Source organism: Triturus cristatus, chromosome 5_2 (genome assembly GCF_964204655.1).
Source record: "Triturus cristatus chromosome 5_2, aTriCri1.1, whole genome shotgun sequence".
NCBI lineage: Eukaryota > Metazoa > Chordata > Amphibia > Caudata > Salamandridae > Triturus > Triturus cristatus.
Genome location: NC_140588.1, coordinates 191,356,873 through 191,372,722, shown reverse-complemented (window position 1 = coordinate 191,372,722; position 15,850 = coordinate 191,356,873). Strand labels below are relative to the sequence as shown.

Below are 15,850 nucleotides of genomic sequence, written 5' to 3'. Positions count from 1 at the left end.
GAGGACCAAGACAGTTATGGTCCCAAGAGTCAAACTAGTAGGACATAAAAAGTAATATTGATTCTAACAAATGATAAGACCAGTTGCCTCGTAAAGCAATATAGATTTTAGCAAATGACAAGACAAATTGCCTTAAAAATGTGCTTAAATGTGTCTATCACAGTGTGTATTGTAATGTAATCTAATGTCTACAGCACTAAATTTAAGTTTTTTTTGTGTATAATACATTATGAGTTTGTTTAAATAGCACCACAAAGTGTATAAGCTATTTGTGTGTTTTATATATAGAAGACAGGTGAAAGTCTACAAGATGAAGCGATTCTCTTTTGAAAACAAGTGTTAAAAAAGAAAAATTAAATTGAAACTCACAGTCAATGAAAGGGACTAGTGAGAAAAGAAACATTGTGATTAATGGTGTCAGAGGCATTCTTGTGTTTATAATGTCAGTACACAGGAGCAATAGCATCTGTCCGGTATGGTAGGAGTGGAGAGCCTTTAATATGTGAGCAGGGAAAGACAGGGTTGTGTGCTGGCCCCACTCCTGTTCTCTTTGTACACTAATGGGCTAAAGGCTACTTTTGGTCGCTCCACGAAGGACATTCTTTATAGAAAATCATCTCCCTTACCCATCCTCTTATATGCGGATGATGCCGTGCTCCTGGCTAGAACCTCGATTTCACTACAGGAACGTATTCAGGACTACTCGCGTTATACGGCTAGCCTAGACCTAAGTGTTAATGTCACAAAATCCTATATTTTAATTGCCGGTCCCCGCGCTAAGAAACCTTTTAACTTTTACATGGAGGATCAGAAACTGGAGGTTGTTAATTCATTCGCCTATCTGGGAGTAACATTAGATAGCAAGTTATCCTGGAAAAAGATGTTACTAAACAGAAAGGCCCTTTTGGAAAATGGGATTAGATCTTTGGCTTACCTCTCTAAAAAACTTGGCTCTAAGCCCTTGCCAGAAATGTTACACATTTATTCACGGAAAATGCTGGCAAGTGCCACTCATGGGGCAGCGATCTGGGGAACGGTAGACCCAACTCTGCTCAAAATTGTAGAGAATGTTTTTTGTAAATAACTGCTCTCACTTCCCCGGTCTTGTGCAAATTACCTACCACATTCAGAACTGGCTTTACATGATCTCGAGGATGTAATTAGAATGGCTCCCATGTTGTTATGGCTTTCTGTTTGGTCAAGAGAATGCTTAAAACTGAACCAGGCAAACCTAAGGGACTGCTTAAAACTGAATTATGCCCATAGGATCCCGTAGTTAAACTATGTTAAGAACACCTTGCCTGAGTTAGATCTCCAACATCTATACGAGTTCCCCCTGCAGTGTAACTCGTTTTCAAAGGTAAAACTAAAAAAGATTTTGGAAAAAATGGCAAATGACAGATGGAAGAGAAACAAACACAAATCAACAATAATTGCATATACCTGTCTTCCTACAGCTAAAGTACTATTACATTCCTATCTCTCATTTGTACGGAACCCACAGCACAGATACATCCTAATTAGATTTAGGATGAACTACATTCCGTTAATGTTTGGTTTCCCAGCTAACACCTACCTAGTGAATGATCTGCCCCTATGCCCGGACAACAGGAGAGCATCCCAATCAACACTACATATCCTCTTTTTTTTCTACTTTCTATGGGCCCCAAAGGAAAGCTTTGTTAGTTCCCATGCTACGGAAGTACAGTTTTACTCAATATAAGTCTGCACTGCACTTTATCTATCAGTTTTCAGATCCCTCTTTATGTTATTCCCTCGCATCCTAAATATGGGCAGTGCCTAGTAGAAGACGTCTACCTTTATAACTGTTTCCTTGTAATGGATTGTTTTATCTGACATTGATGCAGTTATGAAATTATGGCTTTATCTTATATGATGTAATGTCTTTTAGATTTTTTATTGATGCAATGTTTTTTAACTTGTTTTTTTATTTGTACTTTTCATGCGTTGAAATGAGGCGAAATAAAGTATGTTTGGCTGACTGACTACAGTGGCAGGGGAAACGTCCATTACAACTCAGCAATACTTCGCAATGCCTTTACAAGGCAACTTTTCCAATGCAAGTGCCTTTACATCACATGCCATTACAACGCATGCCAATTATAACGCATGTCATTACAGCGCATGCCATTACAACACATGCCATTATGACGCATGCCATCACAACGCATTATAAGGTTAGTAATGGAGAATTTTAAGTTTTAGTGTGGGTATGGGTTTTGGGGTAGTTTGGATTACACAATCCAACACTTTCCCTACTGTTGCTCTGGAGTGGGAATTGTTATTTTTACCCGTACGAAATCCAACACTCCCCCTACTCTTGCACTAAAAGTATTATGCGTTGTAATGGTATGCATTGTAATGGTATGCGTTGTAACAGAAATGCGTTTTAATGGTAGTTTTAAAAAATGCGTTGTAATGGTAGTTGCGTTGTAAAAACTGCAATGTAAAAGCATGCATTGTAATTGTTTGTATTGTAAAGTCATGTATTCCCGTGGCAGACCGTGAGCCATGTTTTCACCTTGTCACTCGAGCGGTGACACAATAAGTTGCTAGTCCACAAGTAACCTTTAACTTTCTAGCTTTGGGTGAACTTTGTACCAAATACAATGAACATATAGCTAACTTAAAGATGCCAATCAGAGATTAGCCAATTATACATACACTCTAAGCGATCAGAGCACATGCACTGGTGCCTGGTCAGCAGAGCTTACTGCACTTCAGAATAATAAAAAACAGCAACATCTAGCAAAATGTGGGTGGAAAACATGGGAGTGATCATGGAAAAAATGGACACTTTCCTTTTAGGCATCTTGCTGTACCATGCTGGGGCATTCTTGTGACAGCAGCCTTTAGTGATGAAAGCAGCAAGGCACCTAATGCTGAAAAACCAGTCCACACATTTGCAGCTTCTCATATAGCATGCATATCTTTTCATATTCCCAAGCCTCCAACCCTGTGTTAGCCAAAATCCTCCATTGAGTAGTCCACAGATGTTACACGATTAAAAGTAACCTGATATTTCTTTTTTTTGTACATATCACGCCATTTGTATGGTATTACAGAACTGTGGCCCATCTTAAATATGCATTTTCATAAGCCTTTCAGTTATGGAGGGAGAAGTCGGAACTGTGCATCATAATATTATAGGCTGTCTGGATTGTGTGCTGTGCGCTTTACTTGTTTATATACGTTGGTGAATTTTGGAATTCTGTATCAGAGTTGTAGTGCCTGTTTGCTCAAATGATATTTAGATCATCCCAAACTATTGGTTGACTAATGCCTGATGGTGAAAGGAATCTAGATTGCCAGGGTGCGGGTGTTGACTCTGTGAGGCATATTTACAAGCCCCTATCGCCACCACAGCATCACTTTTAGTGACGTTGTGTTGATGATCGGGGCGTCGCCTTATTTACATGGCAGCTCTAAGCCACTTAATGTGGCTCAACACTGCCTTGTAAATAAAGCACCCTTTCACACTGTACTTAGAGTGAAAGAGGTGGGCAATGGGTGTTGTTGTGGGCGTTCTACTGCAACACCTATTGATTTTGACGCTGCCTCCCATTTACAAGGATGGCGTAAATAGGAGGCAGCGCCAAAGTTAAGACCAGGGAATTGCAGGAAGGTGTCCCTTCTTGCACATAAACAATAACAAAAAAAGACGTTTTGCACCTGTTATGTGTGCTGCATTAACCCCTTCCCCGCGGTGCGAATTCCGCCGGGGCGCTGGGGGGATTCAGGGTGAGTGCGACGCCGCCATGCTCGTGACGGAACCACGCCGTCATGAGTCACGGGCGAGCTGTGCTCATGACGGCGTGGTTCCGTCACGACTCCGCCCACTCAGTATTTCGCCCGCACAGGCGGGGAATTAGTGCCGCGTGGGCGGAGCGGCCGCAGCATGACGGAACCACGCCGTCATGAGCACACGCCGCCCGTGGCTCATGACGGCGGGGTTCCGTCATGCGCGTGGAAGGGGTTAAGGAGCACACATAAAAGTTACAAAACACCATTTAAAGATAGTTTATGTGCAGGAAGGGAGACCTTCCCGCCCATTAACAATCTTCCCCACAACGCAGACACCCTTGCACTATGGTGCAATGGTGCCTGCGTAGGCGCCAGGCTGCTAAGTTTAGCACTAGCGTAGGGGGAAACACAGGGCTGCACCATATTCTAGTAAATATGGTGCAGCACTGCGTTTCTGAAGTGGAGGAGTGCGGCGTTAAACCAAGGAGGCTAATGGCGAAGCTCTGCCACTTCATTATAAATATGCCACTGCATGTGTGGTGTTACATCACGTAGCGCATGATTTTGGAAAGTCAAGGTTGATCATGGTCGAATTCTGCTAAGGAGTGAGGTAGACAGAAATGAGCATTGGCATTTGGTGTATGGTGGGTCTTGGTGGGTGTGAAGGTGGGTAGTAGATTTGAAAGACTGGTGATCTACGAGAATATTTCCGTGCTTGCATGGGGCTTGGCACATCTCAGGCTGAATATTCTGACTACCTCAAGGTAGGTCAAATGGGAGTTAATCGAGTCAGATCCTGGTCAGGATTGCGAAATGGAATAGTGCCTGGAAAATTGGCGGTCTAACTAAGGCTAATGGTTCCTTCTGAAAAAGTCACATAACTTCCTCTGTGTGTCCTGATCTGTTTAAAAAAAATCTTCAGGGGTGGAGATACCGAAAGGAATTAGCTAATCAAGTGAAGAGTTAGTGACCTTTAAGAAAGCATGGTGAAAGTAATTTTTATACCTCTGTAATAGTAGACATCTTCCTGTCAGGAAACATATTCGCCTGCTGTGGTATTGAAAGAAGAAGAGTGCATGGTGGAAGTTTGATATAAGGTAAATCGCTCTAATTTATTGAGAAACAGTAGCTCTGTAGTTGGCATCAAGCACATTCTTTGACCAATTCTGCATGCCGAACATGAGAGCAACTTGCCTTGGTGTCTGGTGTCCCCAGGTAGGTAAGGTACACCAGGAGCTAAGTCATTTATTTCATTGCTGTTTCTAATCACCCAGAGGCCGATTCACAGAACTAATCTGAGATAAAATCCTAAACTTACTACTTTTGGTATTCACAGAAGGCATTTAGTAGTAGTAAAGTTAGGACTCCTAACTTTAATACTACTAAACTGAGACAAAATCCTAACTTTACGACTTTTGGTATTCACAAAAGGCATTCAGTAGTAGTAAAGTTAGGAGTCTTAACTTTAATACTGCTAAATGCCTTCTGTGAATAGCAAAAGTAGTAAGTTTAGGATTTTACCTCAGTTTAGTAGTTGTAAAGTTAGTAATCCTAACTTTACTACTACTAAATGCCTTTTGTGAATACCAAAAGTAGTAAGTTTAGGATTTTATCTCAGTTTAATAGTAGTAAAGTTAGTAGTCCTAACTTTACTACTACTAAATGCCTTCTGTGAATACCAGAAGTAGTAAGTTTAGGATTTTATCTCAGTTTAGTAGTAGTAAAGTTAGTAGTCCTAACTTTACTACTACTAAATGCCTTCTGTGAATATCAAAAGTAGTAAGTTTAGGATTTTATCGCATATTAGTTTTGTGAATCGGGCCCCCAGTGCATAACTTGAGCCACTGGTTTTCAGTGCTCGGCACTAGCACTTAATTGTCATCACCGGTACTTGTGACAGTCTGCCACAAGGTGGGGCTGTTTGGCTAATTTAGAGATGACCACAACAACAGGTAATTACTAATTTAATATATATTAAAAATGACTATTACCTGCTTCTCTAGCCATTCTTATAGCTATGGGGGCCTGGAATAGTGCAAATTGTCACACTTTTAGGAGTGCAATGGATAGTAGTTGTGTTGTTACTATCATTGGCAGCATGGCAGGCACAATGTGTGGTGCAAGCTGCAGTGGACTCCTGAGTCACTGTAACCACCTATAATAAGCATCATTTGGTTTTCGTGAAGCGTGTAGTTTTGTGTCACACAGCTCTTTATTACACCTTTTCAGATACTCAACATTTTGCTCCTCCTGATGCCTCTTAGCTCGGAAATGTCGAAACTCCAGCCCTCGAGCTTGCTGGACCGAATCTTCAGCCATATTGATCTTCATCAGGATGAGTTTGTGCAGGTAAGTGGAGCAACATATTAACCACTCTTCTCTCACAAACACCAAGGAGAGTGAAGTATGTGTCAGCGATGACTGGTATTGCATTCCAGTAGGCCTTGGGTGGTATTTTACTAATCCAAACGATGTAACACTTCACTTGGGGGCATATTATCAAGGACGGCGTTAAAATTATCGCCGCTTTAGCGGCAGAAAACTGCCGCTAAAGCGGCGATAATGAGCTTGATAATATGCCCTGGAGAATTCCAATAGAAGCCCATGTTCTGGTGTCAACATGGGCTTCTATGGGAATTCTCTGCAGCATATTATCAAGCCCATTATCGCCGCTTTAGCGGCAGTTTTCTGCCACTAATGCGGCGATAATTTTATCGCAGTGCTTGATAATATGCCCCTATATTTTTAACCTTCCTCAATAATTGACTTTCCATGTAGAAGATAAATTGATGCAGTGAGCAATATTTGAGTGCCAGGCGATATAATGTGTACTTGTGATATATAATTAGCTGCTAATTGCTCTTATAAAACTCTTAATGGTGGAGAAAGGCAAAAGTGCATGCCTGGTATTCATGGCCCTGAATGCTATTTACACTAATTGCACTCACAGCATTATATGCCTCAATAAGTGATTTTGGGTAAAGTATGTAGACACATTTTCTCACTCTTGCATTTGACTCAGGTTATCAGGGTTTCACCAGTCATAATGTTCTAAGTGTTGTCTGGTGAATGTTCATTTCCCCACTGACATCCTCTGTTTTCTACCAAATCCTATATGGTCATTTACCTGCAACAAATAGTACTCTTAAATATACCCTAAAACAAGTCTTAGGAAAAATAAATCACATGTAACAAAATTATTCTTAAGCATTTTATACAAATCAATCAATCAATCAATGGTTTATAAAGCACACTACTCACCTGTGAGGGTCTCAAGGCGCTGGGGGGGGAGGGTGAGTTGCAGCTTTGGCTTAGCCGAAAAGCCAGGTCTTGAGCCTTTTCCCGAAGGTGTGCAGGGTGGGGGAGCGTCCGATGTTGACTGGGAGTTTGTTCCACGCTTTGGCTGTGACGTAGGAGAAGGCTCATCCCCCCCCGTTAAGAATCATTTACCTGTCTGTTTTGTGGTTCCAAAATGAAGATGCGGCCAGATAAGAATACAAATATTTGATAGTTTGTAAAAACCATATATTTATGGGTACCATTGGATAACCTGAATCATTTTGCTTTCCTCAGAAACTGAAAAATTGGCTGGCCATTCCCAGTGACTCGAGTGACCCACAGCTAAGGGGAGAAGTTACACGAATGATGAAGATGGCGGCGGGCGAGATCACGTCACTGGGCGCTACGGTTCAGCTTGTAGAGATGGGCTTACAGGAGGTACAGTTTAGTCACTATTTGTTGGAGTTTTTCAGGAATTTCCCATCTTTGTGGATGCTGCACGAAATGTATGTTACATATCATGAGTGCAGTTATAATTTTGCAGATTGACAGGTTTCCCAGCTCATTAGAGGAGAGCATTACTCATATATTTTGAAAAGGGATAAGGGTAGGGAAATGCTTCTTGCCATACATCAAAACACCCCAAATGCTTGCATATTTGTGTTGTGTAAGAGTTTATGAACATGTGTATGCTGTTTGCTCTTTTGTTCGCCAGTGGATCTAAAATCATGTCTCCATTCTATGGAAATGTTCACCTTCCATTTTGTGAACAACCAGTGACATGGGCCCCACTACTCATTTCTTTGGACTTATTTCATCTTCATATTTTGGTTCAAAGCAAGGGATAAAGGCAGAAAAGGGAGAATGAACGAGAAAGACAGGAAAACAGAGAAAAAGCAGGGGTGAGAAAGAACCTGCAGGAGTGAGATAAAGACTGAGGCAGTGTAGGGTACTGGAAGAAAGAGGCATGAGGTGAAATATGGAGACGGCAGACTTGGTCTTTGCCAACCCCGTCATTCAGTTCTCACCACATTGATTAACTTTGAGCTCCTGCACTCATGTTTTTATTAGGTCTCGCCTGACCCAGCGCATGCGCTGGCCTGGCGAAGCTTATTGAGAGGGCTCCAAAAAGTGCTACCAGGCCAGCCTAGAGCTACAGTGCATGTGTGCTGGTGCGCGCGCCGTGCTTTACCGCGATTACTTTCACTTTCGCGGCCGCACGGCCGCTTTGCAAAGCCAATAGGTCTCGCTTTTGGGACCTTATAAATATTTAGTTATGCAACTGTTGCATAACTAAACACTTATAAGGTCCCAAAGGCGAGACCTATTGGCTATGCCAATGCTTGTTTTTATTTTAAAACAAATTGAGCATTAGAGTTGGTCGTCGGCTTGCGCAGAGATTATGGCCAAAAAGCAGTACATCTTTTCCCCTTGGGCGGCACAAGAGTGAGGTCTCACGATTTTTGGCACTTTAATATCTAAATGTGTGTGGGCTGATCCATACACAATTGAATGAAAAGGGCAATATCAGTGTGGAACTAGACCCCACGATAGATTTCATCAACCAATATTAGAGCCCTACTGCTGCAGCAAAAGCGATCACTCTGATAATGGAACAACATCAGTTGATAGGCGTTTGTTGCCTTGGAATTCCCAGGGTCGCGAGTGTATATACTACCAAAGGACGCGGCGGCGCGGCGTTGAGAATGGATTAGTGACTTCTTACCTGAGATGCATGCTCATGGATGCAGGAGACTGAGCCACACCAATGTACAATATCAGAACACTCCCCCTTATTGCTAACATTCGTGACTTCACAAGGTGCAACCAGAAGCAATATGTGGCATTTTCCCTCAGAAAAGCTCTTGGATTCCATCAACGCCACTGAGGTTAGGCATGGGATTGCATGATATTTAAAGAAGATATGCAGGATCTGTGGACAGTGCAGGAATGCTGTGGAAATCTTTCAAAGCATCTAACAAGAGGAATCTACATCTCCAAGGCAGGAGTATTAAAATGTATCAGCCCCCCCCCCCCCCCCCCCAAGACACTGAAACAGGAGAGTGGAGAGCTGGAGAAAGAAATACATTTAAACGCATAAACAGACACATACTCAGCAGATTAAATATGTTCCTAATAGAATTCTAAGAGACTGTGGACAGAAAAGTTAAGTATTTGAATAAATACACAATGGCTAGACATTATGGGGGGAGGGGTGAATGGCCTGGGAGACCTCTAGACTGCCTGATACTTTAACTCCAGCCTTCTAAGAAGATGATTGTGCTGGATGGTAGCACTAGTAATCCAGTTAAGGGTACTGCTGATATATTAGCAGTATTTATGTCATGCTACGCCCAACTATACACTGTGAAGAGACTCATATCTTGTATGGTGGAGCTGGGGTTTTCAAATCAGTCTATATTTATACTTGGAATCAACAGCACACAAATCTCCAGACACTTTCGGTATAATACATTGAATTGTCCCTAATATCTCACCAACACCAGAATTCTTACATGCAGAAAAGGGGTTTGACTCTCTTGAATGGAACCTCATGCTCGCAGTGCTAAGTAGAGTTCAGCCATGGCGAGCTGTTTATCAAGTGGATTCCCCTGTCCCCCGATGGCCAGGTAGGAGCATATTATGCAAAAAGTGATGGATGGAATGCTTGAATAAATCACAGCCACTGTAAATATTCGGGCCGCATCCTATTCCATTGCTATTTTGCACACCATGTCACCTCCGTTTGGGTCCAGCCATATGCAAATCAGTCTTGACCCTACTCAAATAGGAATAGACCAGCCCTAACCGCCAGGCCAGGTCCTAGCAATGTAGGACAGGTTTTTCCCATGTTAGGGGTCATCAGACAGGTACAGCTTGGTTCCAGTGGCACAGAGTGCATGGAACCCACATCTGGGCATACCTGGGTGAGAGTAAATGACAACAGATCAGACCTTATTGTATTAAACATAGGCATCAGGAGTGTATTGGTTAGAATCTCTCAACATTTTGGGAGTGAACCATGTGGGAATAGGTACACAAATGTGGGAGCCCTAGACAAAATTCCTGCAAGTGCATGGTACACTTTGTGCGTGCATTCTAACAGGGAATATCTAGTCATAGGTGGCATAAGGAAAGCACTGTCAATCTGGTTGACAGGTTTGCATGGGCCTGAGGTCCTTCGCCCATACAGTCATGCATGGAGCGTGGCTGCTTCTGATGGCATGGTGTTATGCCAATGAGAATTGATGAAGGGAGCATTGGAAGACTAGTGAAGGAAGCTAAAGACCTTTACTGGTAGATAATTCCTGGTTGAACACTGCCCCTTTACCCCTCATTTAGTTCTCATGGTGTGCTGCCATTTTTAGTAGCCTGGAAGGGAATAGACATCCTGTACCACTGTAGTGATCACGTTTAGCAAAAATGTATAGTGACCCTATTAAGGCTGCACATTCCTGATTTTTTAAGCGAAAAATTGGTTAATTTTAGCTGTCCCCCGCCTAAACTTGCATTCGCTTCATTGTATGTCAATGGGGAAAATGAATCCCTCCAATTTTTTTCTCCAAAATCTACCACTTGCTTGTTTCTAAATGCTGGTTTGTATGGGCCAGGGTGGCAGAGGAGATGACGTCCACCATCCTGACAGACAGCTGGCTGCCTGCCATTTTCTAAATCAGGCCCATAATCTATTATCTGATTTTCCCATTTACCTATTAGTATTGCTAGTATCACAACACCGATTGTTCATATTTAATGTTCTCTGCTGATTCTGCTGGATTTAACCGCATATAATTTTACAGTAATCTATTATTTGTCTAAGGGACTGGTCAACCAGATTTATAAAAAATACATTACGCCATTACACCTGCAATTAAATATGCTTGATCTTTAGTTATTCCATGTGACTATGAGTGGCATGAACTCATTAAAAATAAAAAAAAAGTAAACAGTTATAAATTAGATTTTAGTTTTTTGGAGCGCTTCACTTGTAGATTAACGACAAACCCTGGTTTGTTTCTTGCCACATAGAATCATTGCCATTGTCATGGGAAAATTATTGTAACGTGCATTGATATCAAATAAGCTTTACATAAATTAATGATAACAGTCAAGATGTGAATTGCAAGCGATGAATTGCAGTTGTCCATATCTTACTTCACTTTCTATGTATGGCAATGACTGTCCATGACAGAAGTTGCATATAATGAGTTGCGGAGCGTCCCAGCAAGCCTTTAGGAACAGGTTAGAATCAAAAGATGTGTAATTGGCATATCTCATTAAATTTAGATGGAGGTAAATCCACAAAAAATTGAAAGCAAAAGATTTTCAAGTATGGTTCACAATCCTCTGTTTAAATTAGGACTAACAGTCATAAGCGGGCCTCGATGTAGTGCAAATTCTTTGGGGCAGATTTACAAGCCCCTTGCGACACATTTACGCCGCCGTTGCGTCACTTCTGTGACGCAGCCGCGGCGTAAACCATGCGCCATGTTGCGCCTTATTTACAGCGTGACGCATCTAGGGAGATGCGTCACGTTGTAAAGCCCTGCGCCACATTAAACCTGCGTCAGGTTTAATGTATGCAGGGTGGGCGTTCCGTCGGATAAAGCCTGGGAAAAGTGACACAGTGAAATCTACAAGATTTCACTGAGTCACTTTTTCGACACCGCTGCGTCAAAACCCTGCGCCTGCTTGAAGCAGGCGCAAGGCGTGACGCAGCATGTCATATAGGCAGCCCCTGAGCATTGCTGGAGTTGCGTTGCTCTTGTGACACAACTCCAGCAATGCGCCGCCCTTACTCCATCAGATGCGTCACACATCTGTTTATCCTTGCGCCACGATGCGCCGTGTTGTAAATGCGGCACATCTGTGGTGGCGCAAGGTTGAACTTGCGTGACGCGTCTCATCTGGCGCATCCCTGCTGATATGCAGGGATGCGCCAGTCCTTGTAAATCTGCCCCACAATTTATATTACATGCAATATATTGTGTTTAATGTATGCAGTTTTGCAAAACACTAGCTAACACTATTTACTGTGGTGTGAAATATTAATAAAATGTTGTCATATGGTTTCTACGAATCAAGTAGGACTGTGTATCAAGAAAACATACCCGCCAGAATAAGGGGGACTGAGTCCACACGTATCATCAGAATAAGTTTGCCTGATTCCCAGCTAGCTCATAGTGCTGTATTTGAAACACTAACCTTCAAGGGTTCCAAATGGTATCTGCAACCTCAGAACATGAACAGTCTAATTCCCCAATGAAATCGTGGAAACAGATCTACCCTTTCGTTGTCTCTCAGGCATGCCCCGTTACACATTGACTTTTCAAACATTTATTGAAACAATTGTGTTATTGTATAAAAAGCATGAGCTGCAATTACTAGTAGGAGAAAAAAAGCACTGTAACCAGCATTACAAGAATGGTAAAAAAAGTTAAACAGTTCAACCATTATAACCTTATAGTGTGATTATGATTATATCTATATTTACACTCCTACCTAAACCTACCCACACTATCAAGAGCTTAGTGGGAGTACCCTCTGCCATATCTCTTGGGATAACCCAACCCCCATACCTATATATCATGTATCAGGAAGCTGATCTCCTGTCCAAAAGTTCAAATGGACTCCTCTGCCTTGGTTACACTTCTGATGTTTGCTATTTACAACACAACCAAGAAACAAGGGGTGTGTTTCTTCAGAAAACTAAAATGGTGAACGTTTCATGATTTAAAATTGGAAGCATCAATTTGTTTTGGCCCTGAGGCAATTTGAAAAGTCTTCACTTGGACAATCATGTAGAAAAGCTGTGCATAATGAAGTCAGCAACAGGTGTATTCAGAATAATCATTGAAATAAATAAAATAACTATGATGCTCATTGTAAGTGGCTTGTAATAATTCCCATCATCTCCTCAACCCAGAACTACCACTTCGATTTGTCCTGATTATTCCAGGGTCATGCAAATAATGAAAATTATGAATTTTGAGGGACTAAGGTATGGAAATCCGACTTACTATGCTGATTACTGAGGGGCAGATTTATGTTCCCTGGCGCATCCCTGCAAATCAGCAGGGATGCGCCAGGGAAGATGCATCACGCAAGTTTGCCCTTGCGCCACCACAGATGCGCCGCATTGTAAATGCGGTGCATCGTGGCGCAAGGACAAGCAGATGCATGACGCATCTGCCGGCGTAAGGTTGGCGCAGTGCTGAAGTTGTGTCGCAAGCACGACGCAACTACAGCACTGTTCCAACCTGCCCTATCCCTAACATGGTGCGTCACGCCTTACGCCTGCTTGAAGCAGGCGTACGGATTTGGCGCACCAGCGTCGGAAAAGGGACTGCATGAAATCTTGTAGATTTCACTGCGTCACTTTTCCGAGGCTTTTCCGACGTAACGCCCACCCTGCATACATTAAACCTGACGCGGGTTTAATGTGGCGCAGGGCTTTACAACGTGATGCATCTCCCTAGATGCGTCACGTTGTAAATCGCTCGCAGCATGTCGCTAGCTTTGCGCCGCTGCTGCGTCACAAAAGTGATGCAACGGCGGCGCAAAAGTGGCGCACGGGGCTTGTAAATCTGCCCCTGAGTGTTTTTCCCCTGCATTCCACCAGGAGACTTCACCTGCTTGCACCTGGTGAAATCTCCCTGTGAAATACTGCAGAGCTGTGCTGTATGGACAAAACCTACAATTCTATCAAGGGCAGCAACTCCCATTACCAATCTTGTCAGAATTATACTCATAACTGCAACAGGAATAGTAAATCTTGTTACTGGCTCCGTTGGAATTATTGGGCCACTAATAATAAATGCCAAAGTGGGCAACAGAAAAGAAAGGCAAAAAAAACTGTATATTTTTTAACTCAGCTCTTACGAAGAAAGAGTAACAGAAATTGGATAGCAGAGAGAAATTGGGGAGAGGATGTAACCTTCCGGCTAAAGGGGTCAACTTTGAGGCTGGGGAACCGGGTTCGAGTCTCGGCAATGACGCTCAACATCCTGTGATTCTAGGCAAATCTCTTAATCTCCCCGTGCCTAACAAAAATGAATGTGTCCATCTGTATTGAAACTGGTGCTCATGTGAAGCACTCTGATACCTAATTTCTCGGGTCTAGTTCGCGCTATATAAAACTCAAAAAAAAAAAAAAGGAACCAAATATAGCAATATGTATAGTTTCTCATAGATATATATATATTTTCGCAGCTGAACAGTGGTGAAAGCATTCCAGAGCCTCCTGTAATTCTTGCAGAAATCGGGAGAGATCCAGCAAAACCAACTGTGTGCTTTTATGGACACTTAGATGTCCAACCTGCCAAAATGGAGGATGGATGGAATACGGATCCTTACACAATGACAGAAATCAATGGTATGTTCTCCGGCTTACTCTAGTCATTTACTTTTCTGGGTGTATGAGCAACTGGGATGTTGAGGGTTTAGATTTCACACTTTATATTTTGTCTACGAATGTCAACTAAAATCAACGTATGATAACCAAAATGACAGTAAATAGAATTTTTCATTGATTAACAATGTGCTTTGGCTGGAAGTGTACAGTTTAGAAGCAGTGTTTTATAAGTCTGTGCTGATTACCCCTTTATTTCAAATGTAAGTTAATTGGTGCTGTTTGGCAGTGGCGGCTGGTGACATTTGAAAGTGGTGAGGCGTAAAATTATTGTCATACTGCTCCTCAGCGAGCGAGCGTAGCAAGTGAGCCCGAACAACCTTCCCCCGAGAACATTTTGAAAAAAGAGTGGACAAATGGTGCATTTTCAAGCAAATTTGAGAAACAAGAAGGTTAATAAAGCAATTGTGAAAGTGCAGTTATTACATTATCACAAATGTAATATAACATAGGTAGCTTCTTTATTCAGTATAACCACAGAGTTTCATAAGAGACTTCGAGATACAATGCATTGCTGAGTAATATCAAAGAAAGCCTTTTTAGGTCTCGCTGAGACAGCGAAAGCTGTCTCTTTGAGACATTTTGTAAGTGGATTTTTGAAAGTGCTTCCCCTGGCATAGAGCTACAGTGCACAAGGCGTGCACGCGCGCAAAGCAGCCATATGGCTTCACATCGCTCTCCCTCGTAGCCCCTGTCCGCCCCCTTCCCTGCTGCTATTTCACACCAGTTTGCTTTCACTTTCACGGCCGCACGGCCGCTTGTGCTCTCTTGCTCTCTGGGGGTCGTCTGAAAGCACTGGCACGAAAAGCAAAGCTTCACTCTGAGGCCAAGAAAGAAAATCTTGTGTTACAAGAAACGGGACCTTTTTAAACGCAACTGCTCGCTGAACCCTGGTCTCTGTTAATTAGTGCACAACGTCTTGGTTGTTAGAGGTATGTCTTCTTAAATCTGTAAGCATATCTTTTCTTTATTGAGTTTCTCTCATTGCAGGCAACAAATACATGGGCACCGGCTTTCATTAACAACACGGGCGCCCAGTTTTACTTTAACACGGGCACCCAGCTTTAATCAATCACCCACACCATCACTGCTTAACCTAGCTCGGTCGCGCTCGTGTCTGCCCCCCACCCCTACCTTGTTTGTTTTATCTTGTATAAAGCAGATGGTGCTGGTTACACAAGAAAGAACAGCTTTTAGCGGCATCGCTGAAAGAAGAAACCGTGAAGTCGCAGAGGAGACCATCCCCTGCCCATCAGGACACACTCGATTCCTTAGCAATGCACAGGACGTGATGCTGTGCTCTCGCACAACGGTAGGCATTTCAGGAAACAACAACTGAAGAACTGCAGGGGTTTACAGCCTAATCATCACTCACTGTTAATACAAGCGATGAAC

At 42.6% G+C, this 15,850-nt stretch overlaps 1 protein-coding gene across 5 annotated transcripts in view; it reads left to right on the top strand.

Annotated features, from left to right (window-relative positions):
* Positions 1–15,850, top strand: part of LOC146822776 (beta-Ala-His dipeptidase-like) — a 362,817-nt gene that overhangs the window by 192,970 nt on the left and 153,997 nt on the right. For all 5 annotated transcript variants that reach the window (XM_085606966.1, XM_085606964.1, XM_085606965.1 and 2 more), the window contains 3 exons: positions 5,995–6,114; positions 7,339–7,482; positions 14,257–14,419. In XM_085606966.1, coding sequence (XP_085463092.1) covers positions 5,995–6,114; positions 7,339–7,482; positions 14,257–14,419 — 427 coding nt within the window. The remainder of the gene's footprint in view (positions 1–5,994; positions 6,115–7,338; positions 7,483–14,256; positions 14,420–15,850) is intronic.